The sequence below is a fragment of the Suricata suricatta genome, chromosome 14 (genome assembly GCF_006229205.1).
Source record: "Suricata suricatta isolate VVHF042 chromosome 14, meerkat_22Aug2017_6uvM2_HiC, whole genome shotgun sequence".
Taxonomy (NCBI): Eukaryota; Metazoa; Chordata; class Mammalia; order Carnivora; family Herpestidae; genus Suricata; species Suricata suricatta.
Genome location: NC_043713.1, coordinates 23,679,561 through 23,698,820, shown reverse-complemented (window position 1 = coordinate 23,698,820; position 19,260 = coordinate 23,679,561). Strand labels below are relative to the sequence as shown.

The window sequence follows — 19,260 nt, the reverse complement described above, 5'->3', positions numbered from 1 at the left end:
GCTCACCAAACAAGGCTCGTAGCTGTCACTTGTTGGCCGCAAGGAGTTTATAGCTTCACTGGGGAAGATTCAGATTTGCAAACACGGAACAGAGTACAGCAAAAAGCAAGCATAATATATGCCATCCCAGGATTCCTACTCTGGTCTCAATTCATGTCCCTCAGGAACCTCCTGCCCCACCTTGACCATAGTGCACTCAGCACACCCTTACCACACTCTGCTGTAACTGCCTGTAAGCCAAGGGGAGGGCCCACAATGGTTCCGCTCAGCACAACATCCACAGTACCTGACACTGCCTACATAGGGTTTGATGAACAAAGGACCCAAGGCTGAATTGCATGGCCCAGGTACCAAATGCGGCAGGAACTCTTAAGTGAGGCAGAGTTAAGAGGGGAGCCTGAGGGGCACCTGGGTGGCTCAGTCAGTTGAGTGTCCGGCTTCAGCTCAGGTCATGATGTCACAGTTTGTGGGTTCGAGCCCTGCGTCGGGCTCTGTGCTGACAGCTCAGAGCCTGGAGCCTGCTTCGGATTCTGTACCTCCCTTTCTCTCTGACCCTCCCCTGCTTGCGCCGTCTCTCTCTGTCCCTCAAAAAAAAAATTAAAATTAAAAGAAAAAAAGAGGGGAGCCTGAGGTTTGAACCACTTGATGTGTTTTAGCTACTAGGAGCATAGGCTGGAGGTGTCAGAGGTGGACCTGGGGTTGGGCCCTCAACACAGCTAGGATCTGGGTCTTAGACAGCAAAGTCTCAGAAGCCTATTTCTCTCACAGTTGCACCAAGACCAACCAGAGTCTGTCTAGACTCTGCCCAGCTCGTGACACCATCTACTACTATCGAGCCTCCGCTCCCCAAAATATTCACACGAGGCCAGAGACAGGACACTTGGCATACACAGGATGCTGCGAGGCCCCCAGGCTTGCCCACATCACACACATCTATCAGGAGAGGGCTTTGAGGACTCTGGCCTTACAGAGTCCCAGAGCATGGAAGGGGGAGGGCCCCGGGCTCTGACGCCCTCCGTTGGTGGGGTCAAGAATTAAAGCCTGCTCACTCCTCTTGCTGTGCCCTGGCTCCACACGTCAACAGTATCCAGGCAAGCTGAACTTGCCAAGAGCCCGGGGCACACAGCATTAGCAGAGAAGTTTTTTTTTTTTTTTTTTATCTGATGGCAACAACCAGGTGGCTCAGTTGAGAGGCACTTTTAGTCACTCCATCTCTCCATGCAACGGTCCAGCGCGCACACCACAGCGCCTCAGCTGCTCAGGAGAAACCAGCGCGATTGGCAGCCATCATCTTCCATTCCATCCAGCCATCCATCTTTATCCTGCTCCCCCCTCTCCCTCTCCCTCCTTTTCTTCACCGCCATTCTTAAAAAGGACCTAAAACTCACTGGCCACCATTACACGATGTGCCTTAGCTAAATCTCTAGATCCTCATGGTGGGGACACACTTTTTATGAAGTTTAAAGTGGAAACTGTTTTTAAAATAATGCATGGAAATTGTTTCGCATTCTGAAAATTCCCTTCTACTCCCTGCCTCTTATCCTCTCAAATGTTTTCTGTGGCAGACAGCCTGGGTACAATGAGCCCAATTTTATGGATTGGGTATTGACACACAAAGGGGTCTGGGGGGGGGCAGGCCCACATGAGAGGCAGAGCTGGGACAAGGACCCACCCAGAGGGCTCTGAGCAGAGCACCCTTCCTCCTCTCCTGGCCCCCAGACGTAGCACCTGGTGCTGCAGTGGCCCACCCGGGACAGGCAAGGCACATGTACATACTTAGGGCAAGCTCTTTGAATTCTGGAAGACTGGCAGCTGCACAGAGCTGGTAAAAGACGTGGTAATTCCGCTCGTCATCTGCCTGAAGGAGGGAAAAAGTTAAACAGGTTTAGGGCAGTGACCCCTGAGATCATCCCGTCACGCGTTCTCATCCCTGCGTCCTGAGGGTGACAGAGGTCAGGCCTTGTGCTCACGTCTTCCTCCACATCTCTGCTGCCTTCACGCCCCGCCTCTGGATCTCCCATTCACCCCTGCGGGGCCTTCTTCGAGCCTAGAGGTTTTCTTTTTTAACCTCTTATTTTTTTTCTCCCACACAGAACACCACTGTTCTCCCACAACAGCGGAAGCTGACCACGAATGGTCAGAAAACACACACTTGCTCAGATATCCGTGCTGCCTGGTTCGTGCTGCACCAATGGTGACCTGTCGGCTGGAGGCCGCCACTCTCCTCTGGGCAGCTTGGAGGTCAGAGCCATGCCCTTGCCCATCAGGATCCAAGATGGAGGCAGGATTTGGAGCGGACACTCAGCTACACCTGCCTTGAGCTGGCAGAGTGGCGGTGGGGGAGAGGGAGCTGCAGGAGGCCTGAGCAAAGGAAGGCAGCGGCTCAGGGAAGGTTCAGAGGAGAGTCTGGCCGGAGCCACAACTGGATCAGACCTGCACCCAGCACAGCAGGCTGTTCACTTTGCTGCAGTGAGATAAGGATATGGGGCTGTCCAACCAAAATTTGGGACGTGGAGAGAAATCCTGAACAAAAGAAGGGAAAAATACTAATAAAACTGGTTAAAAAATTCATTAGAGGCTGCTTAAGCACCAGCATGCAGATGGCCATCTCTGGAAAATGGCTGAGGCAGTCTTGGAGTCCCCTCTGAAGGCAGCCAAAAGTTGGGATGGCAAGGGCATGCGGCTGGCTCAGACCAGGACACACACCATCTCACGTACAGGACCAGGGAAAGGGGGAAGGACTGTTTTAGAGCTCGGTTCATGTCCCAAGTAGTGTTTTTTGGGGTTTAAAAAAAAGTAACCTTACAAAGTAAGAAGATTCCTGGGGAAAGCTGAAGCCCAGAGACCCTGTATGACATTCCTCTAATGGTAAAATTACAATCCACAGGGAACAGGATTATCTTATTCTTCACGTATCGCTGGTATCTAGCACAGGGCTAGTACGTAACAGGCACTCATTAGGTTTGTTGACTGAAACTAAAAACAATACCAACTTCAGAGCAATATTGGGTAGAAGATTTCTCAGGCCCAATGCCCATAGCATTCGAATAAACACTTTTTGATGAAAGTAAAGAAAACGACAAGAACAAGTGTATCCAATTCTACATCTGAAAGAGGAGGTGCTCTCTGGGCGTAGGGAGCAGGTGAGGGGCCAAGGAAGCATCATTCTTGGGGAAGAAGTACAAAGTGGCCAGAGTCGCACCACTCACCTGAAAGACCACTCTGGACTTCTCCAACAGGTAGGTCCTCGTGTCGGCGCCAGTGATGCGGCGCCGTTTATCAAAGCCAATCTGAATATACTTCCCAAAACGGCTGCTGTTGTCATTGCGAGTGGTTTTAGCATTTCCAATGGCCTGCATGGAGCAAACACAAGTAACGCAAACCCAGGAAAGCTTTCTTGATCTCAAGGTTGTAGGTTTGTGGCAGCATCTCCCTTTTTCCCCTCTCTCCCTTCCTTACAGGACTTCCCCTACTGCTGGGATTGCAAGGAGCAGAGCTAAAAACAAAACTTCATTTCTTGCCTCCCTTACTCTTAAGGATGGACAGTGAGAGTAAGGACTTAGTTGGTGAACTCTGTCAAGGTATCCTACCTGGAACGTGAGTATGATGGCTACATGAAGGAAAAGTCTAGAGAACCACTGAGAGCACCACTCTATTAAACCAATGCCAGTATCCGAGAGCTCTGAAATTTGAGAACAAACCTTCACGTGCTCTAATCAGACCTCCACGACTAAGCAGTCAAATGTCATTCCCAATTGATAAATTGTATTTCCTAGAAAGAGGCCAAAGATCAACATCACCCCCTCTGAACCTCACCACTAGATCAAATTAGGAAGACATCACCTTCTTGTTACCATTATGCAGCTGCAGGGGTACCATTCAAAACAGCAGCTAATTATTTTTGATTTTTAATGTTTATGTATTTATTTATTGTGAGAAAGAGAGACTGATACCCTAAGCAGGCTCCACACTGTCAGCATAGAGCCTAAGCAGGACTCAAACCCATGAACTGTGAGATCATGACCTGAGCTGATACCAAGAGTCCACTGCTTAACCAGTGGAGCCACCTAGGTACCCCCAGAGGATAATTTAAGAAGTGAGTGGCTAAATAACCTGGTATGATAATTTGCCTTCTATAAAACATCACATTGCTAATCAATTGGCAATGGATATATTAATATTTTAATTGCCTTCACATATATGCATTCTTAGGTGGTTGAAAAATATCCACTATTCATTTTCAGTTGTCGAGGAAATTTGTGGCACACAGAGGTTGCAAAAAATCTAAAATCCCATTCCACCCTCTACCCCTTCTCAGCCAAATCCAGGTTACCGAACTACTGGCATCTCTGGACATCCTAAAACTACAGACGGCTTAGCTGGCATCTATTATGAATAAAGCAAGCAACACGGCTGAAAGCAAATCACTGTTTAAAAGATCACAGCAAGAGGGGCACCTGGGTGGCTCAGTCAGTTGAGCATCCGACTCCAGCTCAGGTCATGATCACCCAGTTCATGGGTTCAAGCCCAGTGTAGGGCTCTGTGCTGACAGCTCAGAGCTTGCTTCAGATGCTGTGTCTCCCTCTGTCTCTGCCCTCGCTGTTTCATTCTGTCTCTCTCTCTCTCAAAAATAGACATTAAAAAAATTTTTTTAAAGATCACATTAAGAGATGCTCAAGAAAACATCCCATTGCTATTTTTGAGGTGAGGCAAGTGAGACCTTTAGGCATACAACTATTCACTCACGGAAACCTAAGCCAGCTTTGCACTAAGAAAGCTATTCCGTCCAAGAGCGCCTGCACCCTACATAGCCAACTCACCATCCAAATACACCCTGTGTGCTGTCCCAGATGTGTGCCAACAGTCCAGCCTCAATTTAATCAAGCCTCTGAATTTTACTGCCCTCTGCCAGGAAATATAAGGGGGAAAGCGAATATGTCACCAACATCAGGAGGATACAATTAGCAAAGTCCAGTTTGTGGGAAACTGGAAAAGACAACCTAGTTTCCATAAACGCATTTCATTTTCAAAATATCAACATATTCAAATTCCAGGATTTGTAAAGCAGCAACAAGGGCCTTTGCCATAGCAACCTAGAGAGAGCCTGCCCAAGGCCTGAAGATCACAGTCAAAAGCTCTCTCCCTCCTCACCTCACGAACGCTGTTTTGATACAGAACAGATCTTAAAGTACTTTAAAAGTATGTAACAGCACCCACAAAAAGGTTATTACCTCCAAGCCCAAAAACTCAAGCTGGGTAGGAAGGACTCCCAACTTCTGGGTGTAAAGGACTCACATGCAGTTCTTCATCTTTTAAACCCTTGATTTTTCTGGCTGGATTTTTTGATTACCACCTGACTCAGGAAACATTTTGATGCATAAGGAAAGCAAGTCCAGTGATTAAAGATAACAGAAAATCAGGTTTTAAAACCTGGAGTTCCACAGACCAATAACATGAAAAAGCAGAAATGATGCAAGTGGTTAAAAATCTGGAAAACGAACAATGCTAGAGGTAGGAAAGTCACAAAAGAAACTCCCGTGGCCAATAAACCTATGAAAAGATCACCTCAGCGGTCATCAGGGAACTACAGACTTAAACAGCAGCCCAGAGGGGCCACAACTAAGAACCTGACACTACAGAATGAGAAAGATGGGACAAAGGAACTCTCCTACATTGCCGGGTCACACAGAAAACAGAACAACCGTTCTGGAAGTCCCTGGACCCATCTAGTAAAATTGAATATCCACACACCTAACAGTTCAGCAACTCCACCCCTGGGTATCACCTGGAAAAGTCTCCAAGTGCACCTGTTCAAGGCAGGTTGTATTTAGAAAGAAATCCATCCTAAATGTCCGCTAATAGGGGAACAGATTAAGTGTAGTGTGTTCACACAAAGGGACGTTATAAAGCTGGTAAAAGCTAAAGCATGACTCATGGATAAATTTAAAAGATGAAGTTCTAAGAAAAACTGACAGAATACACTACCACTCACATAGGACATAAGAGGACCACCTTTCTTCGTTATTTATGCATATGCAAATATGCAGTAGCACCAAATGGACCGGAATAATTTCAGTAGGCTTAGGCTTATATAATAATGAGGGATAGACCCACAGTGTGGAAGCCCAGAGAAGGAAGCAATTAGCCATGCCCAGCACAACCAAAATGGCTTGAAGGAGTGTAAACTGAGGGTCTTTAAGGGAGGGAGGGGGTTCTAGTTATGGACGTGGTATGGGCAAAGGGATAGCACACCTAAGAGTGTGGAATGGCCGTGTGTGTTGACACATGAGACGTGAGGAGATGGGCTAAGTTATTTTGGGTGCAGACTCACCTATGAAAAGGTTAATAGTTGTAAGCCTGGTTTCTTGAGCTTAAAAAAATCAAATCCCCAAGATTACATAGTAAGTGGTCTTAGTTTATATTGCATTTACTCACCGTACCCCTAGCCTCCCTTCCTCCCAGGATGGGGGAGCCTCTGGCCCCTGGACTTGTGTGTGTGCAGACTCTGGTCACTCCAAGACACCACATGACACATCTGGTCTGGACTTGGTTCTGCCCCTGCTCTGACAGTCTCTTGATTACCAATATCGTTTTAATCAGCGCAGACTTGTGAACAAATCACTGTCCTGATGCCGGCAAGCTCTTACGCAGAGAGCTCTGGCACAGAGAGTAAATCATCCCAATCCACCCTCGAGTCGCCTTTAATTCAAACAACTGCCACTTAGCGCAGCTGGTTGGGGACTCCACTGGCTCCAATTGTCTTCAGCTCTGGCTCCCCAGGAGGCGACTGCAGTGCCAGGGTGTAGAAATAATGAGATGATGCAGGAGCATAACTGGCTGCTTGGCCAGGAGGTGCCGTCCTGAGCTGAGATGGAGGCAGAGTCATCTGTCATCAGCTGTCCCCTGATGAAGACAAGCCTTGTGTTGCCTATAACCCTCGGAGGAGTCACAAAGCTGACTGGGCTTCCTGACATGGGGGCCTAGCTATCCTCCAGACTCATAAAAAGTTAGGTTTCAGTTGGTCACAGACACTAAACAACTGAACAGCTGCTGGTCTTTCTACACTCAGCAACACTTCCTAACCCACCCGGAGTTCTTCCTGGCTGGGATTTCCCTTTCCATGTTTATATCCAAGATTTCTCCCAAATGTAACACTTAAAGGTCAAGGGACAGTCCCTATGATGACCAAATTCTATAATTTGACAGACTGAGCCCTAAGGAATTACCCAAATGGTTTCCAAAGCACCAACACCAATCTCCACAAGGCAGAAATTAAACTTGTGCGCTCCAACCACTGTAGCATTTAGTTACGTGACATCATGCGTGAGGCGGCTGCTTGGTGAGCACATTCCCCCTTTAGACCTCAGTAAATGCACCGCGTCTTGTGTGCTTTGCTCTCACATTTCTCCCATGCCACAGCACCCTGAATTCCCAGCAGTGCACCAGCTGCTCCGGGACATAACGGATATTGAAATGTTAGCTCTTTTAGATTACTACCACTTAAAAAACATTCCCCAAGTGGGAACTCCAGTGCCTGCAGGCTACTGTCCAGTGGCATTATTCACACTGGCCAAAAGGTGAAAGCCCAATGATTCGTCAACAGAGGAATGATTAACAAAATGCAGCACACCCACGCAGCAAGATACAATCCAAGCATAAAAAGAAACAATGTACTCCTACAGTCTACATGGATCAACTTGGAAAACATTAAGTGAAATCGGCCAGACACAAGAGAACAAATATTGTACGATTCCACTTACATGAGGTACCTAACACTGGCAAATTCATAGACATGCAAAGTAGAATAGAGATTACTAGCTCTGGAGCGGGGGGGGGGGGGCGGGCCGCGGAGAACAGGGAGTTCTTCTTTAATGAGTAAAAACGGAAATGATGGAAAAAGTTCTGTATATGGATGGTGGTGATGGTTGCATAATACTGGGCATGTCCTCAATACCATTCCATTGTTCGTGTAAAATAATTAAAATAGTATACTTTATGTATGTTTAACTACCATAAAAGAAATTTAAAAAAATCTTCCTGTGTCTTGAACATGCTTAATGTGGTGATCTACCCTCATTAAATTATCATCTTGGCTAAAATTACTTTGTTCGTCACCAGAGAGGATTTCTCTTCTCTGTTTTGCCTAGAAAACCTACCTACTGCTTGCAAGAGAGGCAACACTCTGTGTCTTTGAAAACTTACTACCTTATAAATGAACTGAGTTTTGAATCTCAGGGGCAAGAGAGAGGCTGAAAGCCTGGTTTCATTTCTGAGATGAAACATAATGGTCATTGTAGATTACAATCTTAGCTGCCTCAATTTAGAGGCGCATAGATGGTCCAGGGTAGGCCAAGGCCAAGGTCCACCATCACATTCTGAAATGATGCCATGGCCAGGCCACCCTGGGCTTAGAATAAATGCTCTGAGCAAACAGGCTATCAACGATTTGTATGTCCAACACGATATTAGTATGTGTGCAGCCAATAAGGCAGTTCATAAAAAAGCTCAATGATACAAGGGATAAGGCTTATGTGCAACAGTCAGTGAAAAAGCTGAAAGGAAACAGATCCAAATGTTGAACAACCCTCAGCAAGCTGTAGGATGGGGGGGTGGGGGGGGGATGGTGGATTACTTCCTTTTACTCATCCATATTTTCCAGTGAGCCTTCTTACTTTTTTCATTGGCCAATGGTTCTCAAGCTGCAGTATTCAGACCATCAGAATCACTGTCATCTAGGAACTTAATAAAAAGGCAAGTTTGGGGGACCCCTACCCAGACTTTCTGAATCAGACACACCGTGGGTGAACCCAGCAATCTCGTTTAACAAACCCTCCAGGTGATTCCAATGCAGTCAAGTCTAAGAACCACTGTAACAAAAGTTTTCCTGTTTATATCTGTTTGGTAAAAATGCCTCCAACTGTACTGACCATTTTCCAATCAACATAAGAACAGATACAGAAACTGGCTTTTGTTGAACTGTTATTGAATATATTGTGTCGTGTTAGTTGACAGAGAATAAAGTTCTACAGAAAATCCGACTGTGTAGTCAGGAGACTATGCCAGCAAAGGCAATGAATTCCTATGAATTGAGACTCAGCATTTACTCCTGCACTTGGCAAAGGAAGAGGGGGAGAGAGAGGGGATCTGGGAAGGTCCAGGCAGGTTCCTGTTTCCTCTCCAGCTCCAAAACAATCTGAGAGACAAACCATCTTGGTGACTTGGGTCTTAATCAATGGGGCTCAAGGCACTGCAGAGAAATCTGAGGCTACTTTGGCAGCTTTCAGCCTCAAATGAATTTCTTTTTCTGAAAACAAAGGAGCTGCCCCAAACTGGCAGGGAGCCGATTCCAACCAGACTGTAACCCAGATGATAATCAGGAGCCCCCACTTCAGAGGCAGGAAATCAAAGCTGGCTCAGGGACTGCATGCCCATTTAGATAGACTTTATCAGAATTGAGTTTTTATGGAGGAAAGAGAAAAGGAAGAACGTAGTTCTGACCCTAAAACATGACATGTTACAGCAGGGTCTAAGTTGTAGGAATCTCTCTGGCCCTGTACTTGTATTGACTGCTCCAAGGCTGGGGGTGGGGAGTCAAGATGCAGACAGAACCTTCCCTGGCCAGTTCAGGCCATCATAGGTAACTGCTTTCTCAAGATCAACAAATTCTGGGTCACCATATAGCTTTTAGCTCTACCTACCCCCCACCCCCAAATATAATGTCCAAATGTTTCTAGGAGAAAAAAAAGGAATCTCCTACAAAGTCCCCCCATCCCCATGCAAACTGACCTCCTGATCCAGCAGGCCTTCAAAGCATTGGATGGTTTGGGTGAAAAGCAGATTTGCGGACACATGACAGCAGGAAGGGAGGGGACCAGTGGCAGAAAGGGAGGGAGAATGGCAAGACACTCACTAGAGCATCCAGAGGAGTCAAGGGATGAGGAGGACATGAAGAGGACACTCCACTGGGTACTGGGGACCTGAAGGGCACTACCAGGTCAGAGTACTCCTGATTCTGGGGTCTTAGGGGCAACTTCAGAATTTTTTCCTCAAGAGTAGACAGCAGACTCTCAGGGGAAGGCACAAATGTGGGCCACATGAGCTGCTTTCCAAGGCTTCTTGTGGGCAACCTCACAAGGCTGGACACCCAGCAGTCTTGCTGGCAGAGAAGCCGAGTGCATTGGGAAAGGCTTTACCTCCATGATGGGACTGGATGCCAGCACCTTCTCTTCAATGTTGGTGTCACTGGCTGAGCCACCAACCGTGGCAAAATAGCGCATGGCGTACTTGGCTGACACGGTCTTGCCAGCTCCAGACTCCCCGCTGACTATGATGGACTGGTTCTTCTCATCTCTGGAAGGAAAAAGCTCCAGTCAGTTGCTCGCTGTGGTAAATAAAACTCTGTCACCTTCTGGGACAAGGGCCTGAGCCTGAGCAAGAGAATCTTGCCTTCCTTTAAGGATAACTATGAGGCAAATTGCCAGAACAGTCTGCCCTCCCTCACGGGCTTGCACAGGATCCACAAGTAGGAGAAAGAAGAGATCAGCAAAGGGCTTACCAGTGGCACATTCCCTTCCTACGGGCTCTCAAGAAGGGAGATGCAGCCGGCTGGTCACGTTTTCACTTCCTTTCCGGAGGCAGCACCCCCTAAACCACCTCTCTATGTATACGCACGCACACACACACATATATCCTGAGAGTTTACATATATACCTTTTCAGGTATACGTTCTCACCTTTGATTCTGTAACACGCCCATCTTGCACCACTGCAGAAATTAAGACTTTTCAAAAACAAAGGTCTTCTGTGTTTGAGCTTAGCATGCCAGAAGATAGTTTTGAATTTCTTATCCATATGCACATATCATAAAAGGCATGCTATTAACCCCCAGACTGATCTTGCTCCACATTCATCAGAAATTAGAGATAACAGCTATCAATTGCAGTAAGAGGGATTTCAGTAAGACTAAATGGAGGTGGAAAGAAGATACTCTCCATCAGACATAAATGCATTTATATTTATCCCTTTAAAACAGAGAGCAGAATGAGTGACACGTAATGGAGAGAGCAGCCTCTCAGACCTCTAAGGAACACGGACACTTCAGCAGAGAGAGTGGACCAATGTGTGGGCCACAGGTTTGGCAAATGAATTGCTTCTAAGGGCTATCCTCAGCTCTCCACATCCAGCTCACAAATCCACTGCCGGGAGAACACTTTGCTCTCCATCTCCAGTCCATCTAGAGCGCATGGCACATCACTTCTCAGCCTTTTGGCTAAGATCAAGTGTACAACGCATGGCACATAATATAGACTCCTAGGGATTAACTATCCCTCCCCCTTCCAGACGAGAAGGCCTAGGAACGTGGAAGGGAGTTTACAATACAGGCCTCCTGGCGCTGGCCCACTACCAGCTCATGCGGCTGCCTGGGCAGAGCGGGCTACAGCGGAAGGAACAGAGAAGACACCCCAAGCTGCCTGCCCCATCTTACTCATTATCAACGCAAGTAGACCGTGGCTTATCAACAGAGGCAAATGAATACTGGCCCTGCTTCTGATCCGGGCCAACAGCCAAGAAGTGGGAAAGCAGCTTGATGACATGCATGTCAACCAGAGGAGGACTAAAAAGACAGGAGATCTGGGCTAGGCGTGGGAACACCGGGCAGGCTCAGGTGCGGTAGCTGGGCCGAAGAAACCTAAGCTCAGAGCCACTGTTCAAGGTCAGCAGAGAGCAATGTGGTCTCAGCTCACACAAACTGCCATCATCAAATGCGGAGGGATGTGAGTGAATACCGGTGGCCAGCAGACACCGTTAAGATGGGGCGGGGGGAGGATATTCCAAATTGGCTCTATAAGCAATTACTTGACAATATCTGTAAATCCCACCTAATATTTGGAGGAAAAAGAAGCGGCTTTCTGAGATCTCTTACAGTTCTAGGATATCTCTGCTGTCATTAGAGTGTCTGTTTCTCTCCTTGTTCCTGAGAAATCTTTACACTGAAAGATGGTGTATAAAGAAGCCTGTAGATGATGCTTGTATTTCCCATGTTCACTTAGTTTTACAGGACCCCCACAGGACCCTGGGAATAATGACAGGTGTCACCTTTCTTCTCAATACTTCACAATCAACTCCCTAGAAAACAACTCAGAAGCACAACCCTTCCAGACAATTAAGAGAATTAGTGGCTGGAGCGTTGGACCTCCAGACCTCGACTGTGAACACTCAGAAACAGACTCTAGCTTGATGCCATCTTTAAAACAACCTGTAACTGCCAGAAGAACTGAACTGCAGGAGCCACACCCACAGACTGGGAGTTTTGGCTCAAGTCTCTATGTTCAACCTGAAATAAACCAGTAAGTACAGGATGCACCTGAGCCTTAGTCCTCAGCAGAGGGTCACATGCAAAGGAGAAGTAGACTGCCCAAAGAACCCAAGGCTCTCTGAGAGCCACATATGGATGTCAGGAGAGAAGGAGTCAGAGCAGTGGGGACAGGGGTGAGAGCTGCCAGGCTCCCTGAGTCAGCAGTACACACAGCCAATAGGAGACACAGAACATAGTACAGCTGGCACAAATAAGAAGGTAAAGACCTGTGACACATGTCTCCTTTCCCCTGCAGTGTCAATATGGGGATCGCCCTGTGCATCACTGGCAAAGGACTCTGAAGTCAGGCACTGGCTTAAGAAAGAGCATCTGCAAGAAGCAGAAAAGTCTGAAGAGCAAGCAGGCTATTCAATGGGTAAGTGGCCGGAAACTCAAAGGGGAGCTGGCTTATGTGTCAATGAAGTGTCAGGAACTCAAAAGGAATCAAGGCAGGGAAACAAAACTGGCAGGATGAGGAGGCAAATCCTGATGCTCTAATGAAAATGCATGTACACGGCCAAGATATTAACAGGCTATAAATATCCCCCAAGTTAAAAAAAAAAAATCTTTCCATTCAAGGCTCTGGGGCATGACAATGTGTGGACAATGGCTAGTAGTGATAACTGTTGCTGAATTTGATGGATATAAGATCTGATGTTGACATGTAGTTGCTAACGTCAGGTAAGTTCAGCTTTATTTTAAAGTGAGAGACAGACAGATGGGGCAGGGGAGTGGTGGGGACAGAGACAGAATCCCAAGCTGGCTCAGCGCTGCCGGCGCAGAGCTCAATGCAGGGCTCTAACTCTTGCACTTTGAGATCATGACCTGAGGCAAGGTCTGACAGTTAACAGACTGAACCACTTAGGTGTCCCCAAATTCACCTCTTCTTAGACTAACAAGTACCTTTTGACAACCTCCCTAACTTAGACCATTCAAAAATGTTTTAAGTTTATTTTGAGCACGAGAGCAAGAAGGAGGGCGGGGGGTGGGGGAGGCAGAGAGGGAAGGAGAGAAAAATCTAAGCAGGATCTGCACTGCACTGTCAACAGAGCCTGAGGGGAGATCATGACTGGAGTCAAAACCAAGATTTGGACATTTAACCGACTGAGCCACCCCCATTTTAAAATATTTTTAACTGAGGGGCGCCTGGGTGGCTCAGTCAGTTAAGCATCTGACTTCAGCTCAGTTTATGATCTCATGGTTCGTGAGTTCAAGCCCCACATGGGACTCTGTGCTGACAGCTCAGAGCCTGCCTCAGATCCTCTCTCTCTCCCCCCCTCCCCTGCTTGTGCTCTTTATCTCTCAAAAATAAAAAAGATGTTAAATTTTAAATATTTTTAATGGATGAGGTTTATGTAGCTCCACCATACTTGGGCATAACTGCCTGCTCCCATCCCTGGGCGCACATACATGATTAGGTAACTGCCCACGAACTGGCTTTAGGAACAGTGTGTAGTAGAACTCTCCTGTTATGTATCTGACTTTTCTTCCATCTCAAAGAATTGGAATCCAGAGTACAGGCACTAAAAACAAACTTGAACCTCAGTTGCACAGATTGGCCAGCTGACTTTGGACAAGGTCATTCACTTAGTTGACCCTTGGTTTTCCCAGCCCCGTCTCTCATGACCATGACCCAGAGCTACGCCCCTGCTGGTCTACGTGGCCACCTTGTGTGTCTGATCCAGCGCCAACTCCTGCCAGAATGTCTGAAGCATAGCTCTCATCAGGCTTTTCCCCACTCAAAACAAACCAAACTGTTCTCATTGCTTATAGAATCAAGTCCAAACCCCTTAGTTGAGCATCTGAACCCCTCTACAAGGCCACTCCTAGCACTTAAACCCTTACTGGGTGTGGCAAACCCATGCTACAGGCAGATCGCTGGGCTTTCAGTCTAAGGATTCTGCCATCACCGGGAGTTTTGTAACCCTTCACATTGCAGAGCATATGCCCATCTCCCCAGTTTGCTGCAAGATTATATGAGGTGACCTAGACATTTTCTATGCGATGATGGTGTTGGAGTTCAGCCAAACTGGATAACCGTGCACTTTCCCACTGTGCTGTGTGTGACTTCACTCTACTAAGCAAAGGCGCCTGCATCCTGCCTCAGGAGTCCCAGCAGGGCGTTACTTCCCCATCTTAAGGCACACGTCATTGCCTCTGTACCCCTTTTACGACGCTGTCACATTCCATCTTGCATTGATGTCAGTCCTGGTCATTTTACCTGCTATGTGACTTCGGGTCACTTTTCTCTGGGCCTCTGTCTCTTCACCTCTAGAGAACAGGTTGGGACTTGGGACTCCCCGACTGATGATCTCTGTCTCTGACATGGGAGGATTTTACCACCAAAGTCCTATTAGGAAGTATGGGTGGACAAAGTGCTCCATTCCAAATCCCCATTATTTAGGGCTGGTTTTGCATTAGATATTTGTAAGCATGGAATTCTACCCAAGATCCTTCAAGAACATAATCCATCCATTCAGCCCAGTTATAAACAGGACTTAGCAGGCAACCTGGGTCAGTTTGCTTTTTAATAAATCATTTTCTCCTAAGCCCAGTGGAATCCCCTTTAGAAAAAAAGCCAATGACCAGGGGCTTTTATACCCAGTAGTTATTCAGGTCTAGGATGTCTCAGGAAAGAATGCATTACCCCCAACAGGAAAAGCACCCCCCCCACTACACACACACTGGAGGCCTGTGCCTCAGGCAAGAGCACGGGATCTTCAGGCACGCAGGCACCTCCCACAACCAGGGAAAACACGACAACCAACAGACACAGCTGCTCCTCAGTTCACGGTGGAGCCCAGGAGACCGCACTACTGCCAAACCGCCTCCTGAAAACATTGCCCACCAAACAGGTGGAAGGCTATGAGCCCCCTGAGCAAGGTCAACCCCCCCATTTCGGCTGGGACCCCCTGGGAAAAACAGTGGAAGCAGGTGCCTCCTCCTCAAGGCCCCTGAGGTGGCTCCACTGAAGGGAAGCCCTGCTCATCAGCCAGACACTGTGGGAACTTCATTTTTAAGAAATCCCGCTGAAAGACAGTTGTTCGGGTTTCCCGTGGAGAGCGATTTGTCACCCGTGGCCTCCCAGTCAACAACACGTACACGGAATGCTCAGGGAGATGCCATTCCAACCAGCTCAGAGAAACCCCAGGAGGCCTCCAGAGGAACCACCCTAGATGTGACAGGTACCACCAGGCACGCCACCCGAGGGCTTGGGGGGCACCCTGGTCCTTATACTTGGCCGTGTTCTAGCAGCCACGGTTTGCCCACTCACTAGTCACTGAACTAAGAACTCCTAGAGAGCAAGCTCTCACTTTAACCTTGAATCCTCAGGGCTCCTGGCACCAGTCTCTCTCTGTCCCTCCCCCTCCCCCACCACGCTTTCTCCACATAAGTGGCACCAGCTATAGCCACAAACCTAGGGATCATCGGGAATTCCTCACTTTCCCTCAAGCCCCATGTTGGCATGTCCTATAGCATTATCTGTGTCCCCTTCTCTGCACCTCAGTCCCAGTCCCCACCAACTCTAACAGGTGTGACAAGGCAGTCTTTTTTTTTTTTTTTTTTTTTAACATTTATTTTAGAGTGAGAGAGAGCACATGCCCAAGCAGGGGAGGGGCAGAGAGAGAGAGGGAGACACTGAATCCGAAGCAGACTCCAGGCTCTGAGCCATCAGCACAGAGCCCAATGCGGGACTCGAACCCACAAGCCAGGAGATCATGACCTGAGCCAAAGTTGGACGCTTAACCGACTGAGCCACTCAGGCGCACCGACAAGGCCTTAGCACATCTGCCTCTTGAGACCTTCTGTACGCGTGCACTGGATCACCTCTCCCCCCTGCTTTCGGCCCTCAGATGGTACCCACTGCTAGCCTGGCTCTGCTGTGTTCCAGGCCCAGTTTTATTTCAGTCACACCTCCCCTTGTTTGCCAAGTTCGAGGCACACCGGGCTTCTTCATCCCTTTCCTACTTTACAGTTGCCTGAAGCATTTCTAGTTCAAACTGATTTTACTTGCTCTCACAACTCTTAAGGCCTGGTACTCATGCCCACTCTGCCTTTGGCAGCTCTCATATTACTGCTTTCAGTGCGACTAATTACCACCTATTTATATCACACTCAGGTGGCACACACAACTGTTAGTCACATACCCTTTGCTTCGGATTCATAAGACTTTTGGATGCCAGTCTTCCTATTTTAAAGAAGGTAAAGGTAAAGTTTCAGAAAGCCAAGAAATACACCCAGAGCTCTCAGCTAACGAGACACCGAGCCCAAACTCCCACATAGGCTTCTTTCTGTCTGCACGACTTCCCAGGGTCCGTTCAGGGACGTCACTATCATCACACTCCTTGTAGAAGACAGAGTCCCTCAGTGAGCCACACGTTCCCTGCCCAGGAATAAATCCAGGCGTAATGTAAGAGATTAGAGGTGAATCAGGGGTCCTTAGCATGAGTTGGCTTATGGCCTCTTCAGCTTAAACCTGATGGATGTCTTCAGAGGCTCCTCCCTGACCACCCTCCTCCCCAGCAGTCACTGTGTGCAACTGTCTGACAGTTCACCTGCCTCTCTCTGGTCTCTGCCACCAGAGCTCGAGTCCCATGACAGCTGGGCTCAGGTTCCCCAGGCCTGGACGGGCAAGCCACCACCTGGACTGTGTGAAGGCCAGAAACCCAGCAAGGATGACCACACAGGCCGTGCCCAGCAACTGGTGCCCCCTTGAGCTGTGCAGTTAACGGCCCACAAAAGCCAGTTTGGTGGTCCCCTCCCTGTGCTCAGGGGACAGCAGGAGACCGAGCCTCAGTCAGGGTCAACTGTTGGCCTGAATCAGGCTCTTGCTCAGAAAGGAAGATGAGGTGGGAACAAAATGTGCCAAAGCCCCTGACAGAGGCATCGCCGAAAGGCAGGGAGGGGAGGCCTGGCTGAGGCGCGGCAGGAAGGACACCCTGTCTCTCAACACATCATTAAGTCCCTCCATCGCTTCCTCCTCTAGTGACAAATCACCCAAAAATCTGGGTGTCAGTAGAATATATTCTGTTCGCTAATGGGATAATCAATCTACTGTTTCTTGCCTGTCTGTTGAGTCTCTGTATTTTCAACGCCCTCATCACAACACAGATCTACTACACTTAAAAAAAAAAACACCATGCTAGAGAAAGGGGATCCAAAGCATTTTTAAGAATTTTTGTTCAGTAAAGATATTTGCGTCAGTACCATGTACTGAGCTCCTGAATGGGAAAGAGGCTAAGAAAATTAAAAGTAAGGCTAACTAAAAAAGTGACAATGGTAAGATAGTATACTGTCTCTAGAAACTCAAATACAAAGAAACAATACAATGTTTTGGGCTACACACACACCCCACATTGAAACAAAAGAATATCAAAGCCCTAGAGCAATGGAGCACCTGCGTGGCTCAGTCGGTTAAGTGTCAGACTTCAGTTCAGGTCGTGAGCTTGTGGTTCGTGGGTTCGAGCCCCGTGTCATGCTCTGCACTGAGCCTAGAGTCTGCTTCAGATTCTGTGTGTGTGTCTCTCTCTCTGCCCCTCCCCTGCTCCTGCTCTCTATCTCCCTCAAAATAAACAAACATTAAACAATTTTAAAAAAATACCCTAGAGTGAAGAAATTAGGTAAAGTCACATGGGAGGCAGAACCAGCCAGGGCTCTGTCGGGGAGCCGAGTAAGGATGGCAGAGGGTGGGGGAGAGGGTGGGGGATAGGGAGGTTTGGGTGGAGACTAAGTTAGGCAAGAAGGACATAGAAAATTAGAGTGAGGCAGATTTGGATTCAAAACAGAGCCACATAATTACTGTGCATCCACAGTCAAAGGCTTCCTCCCCAGGTGGGAACACTGGAGAACATTCTTGTGTGACAAGGGGTTGGCCCAGGAAGCTCCGAGCAAGAGGTTCTATGACCCCGTCCAACAAGAGAGCCAAACCTCCACGTGGGCAGGCGGATGAACATGGTGGGCACCTGGCGGGAGCGCACCTGTGTGACGGGTTCCTAGAGGGACGAGGCAGACGGACAGCAAGCCCCTCTGCCAGCAGGCGCCGATTTCTTACACTCCACACCCTCCCCCCTCCACCAGATAAGGGAATGTGTGCTCAGGCACAGTCCCGAACCCAAGCCCTTCAGGAAGGCCGTGAAACATATTCATTAGGAACTGCTCAGTCTGTATTTATAGGTCAGAGTTCCAAGTGTCTCCTTGGGGAGATGAAATTGAACCTTCTGACAGTGTAGAAGTGCTTAGCACATTTAACATCCAAGTATCACTTTCCCACTCCAGTTTCACAGCGGCCCTCAGAGAGCTCAGTTCTATTTATAAACCTCCGAGGTGTAGCATGATACAGGTAGCAGCAAAATGAATCCATGCCTTCCACTTACTTGGTGCTCCCGAGAGAGGCTGAATCCTCTCAGATGTGATAGCATCACAGAGAACCGCAGGAAGCTTAACCAAGCCCCGCTCTCCTGGCAGATAAGTAGGTGTAGGGGGAGACTGAAACTGGCTAAGGGCTCCTCAGTGCAAATGGGAATGTGCCCATTTCTTTGCTCTTAACACAAGGAGCTGAAGACGATTCCCAAAAACTTCCCGCTATGCCCTCGATCTGTGATTCCAGATCCAGCTTAGGGCAGAGTTGTGCGACACGCTATTAACCACAATTACCCACTAATGTCATAAACATTTTGGAACTCAGAAACCTGGGGTTAGGGGAGGAGGAGCACCAGAAGCCAATGTTTTCTGTGATTTTACACTTTATAAGCTTGTTTTGGTTAAACTTTGTCATTAGGTGAACTAGGATACACACATGGTTGTACCCCACAGTGCCAAGTAGGTATCACTTTTCCAATGATTGTATTTGGTTCTGGAAACTCTCAGTGAATGAACACATTCCAATTAATTCAGTTACATGGTTTT

The 19,260-nt window shown here is 47.9% G+C and overlaps 1 protein-coding gene across 1 annotated transcript in view; it reads right to left on the bottom strand.

Annotated features, from left to right (window-relative positions):
* MYO5B (myosin VB) overlaps positions 1-19,260 on the bottom strand; it is a 192,975-nt gene that overhangs the window by 128,345 nt on the left and 45,370 nt on the right. Inside the window, exons 5-7 of the mRNA XM_029921554.1 lie at positions 10,194-10,350; positions 3,210-3,353; positions 1,777-1,858 (exon numbers count right to left, since the gene is read on the bottom strand). Coding sequence (XP_029777414.1) covers positions 1,777-1,858; positions 3,210-3,353; positions 10,194-10,350 — 383 coding nt within the window. The remainder of the gene's footprint in view (positions 1-1,776; positions 1,859-3,209; positions 3,354-10,193; positions 10,351-19,260) is intronic.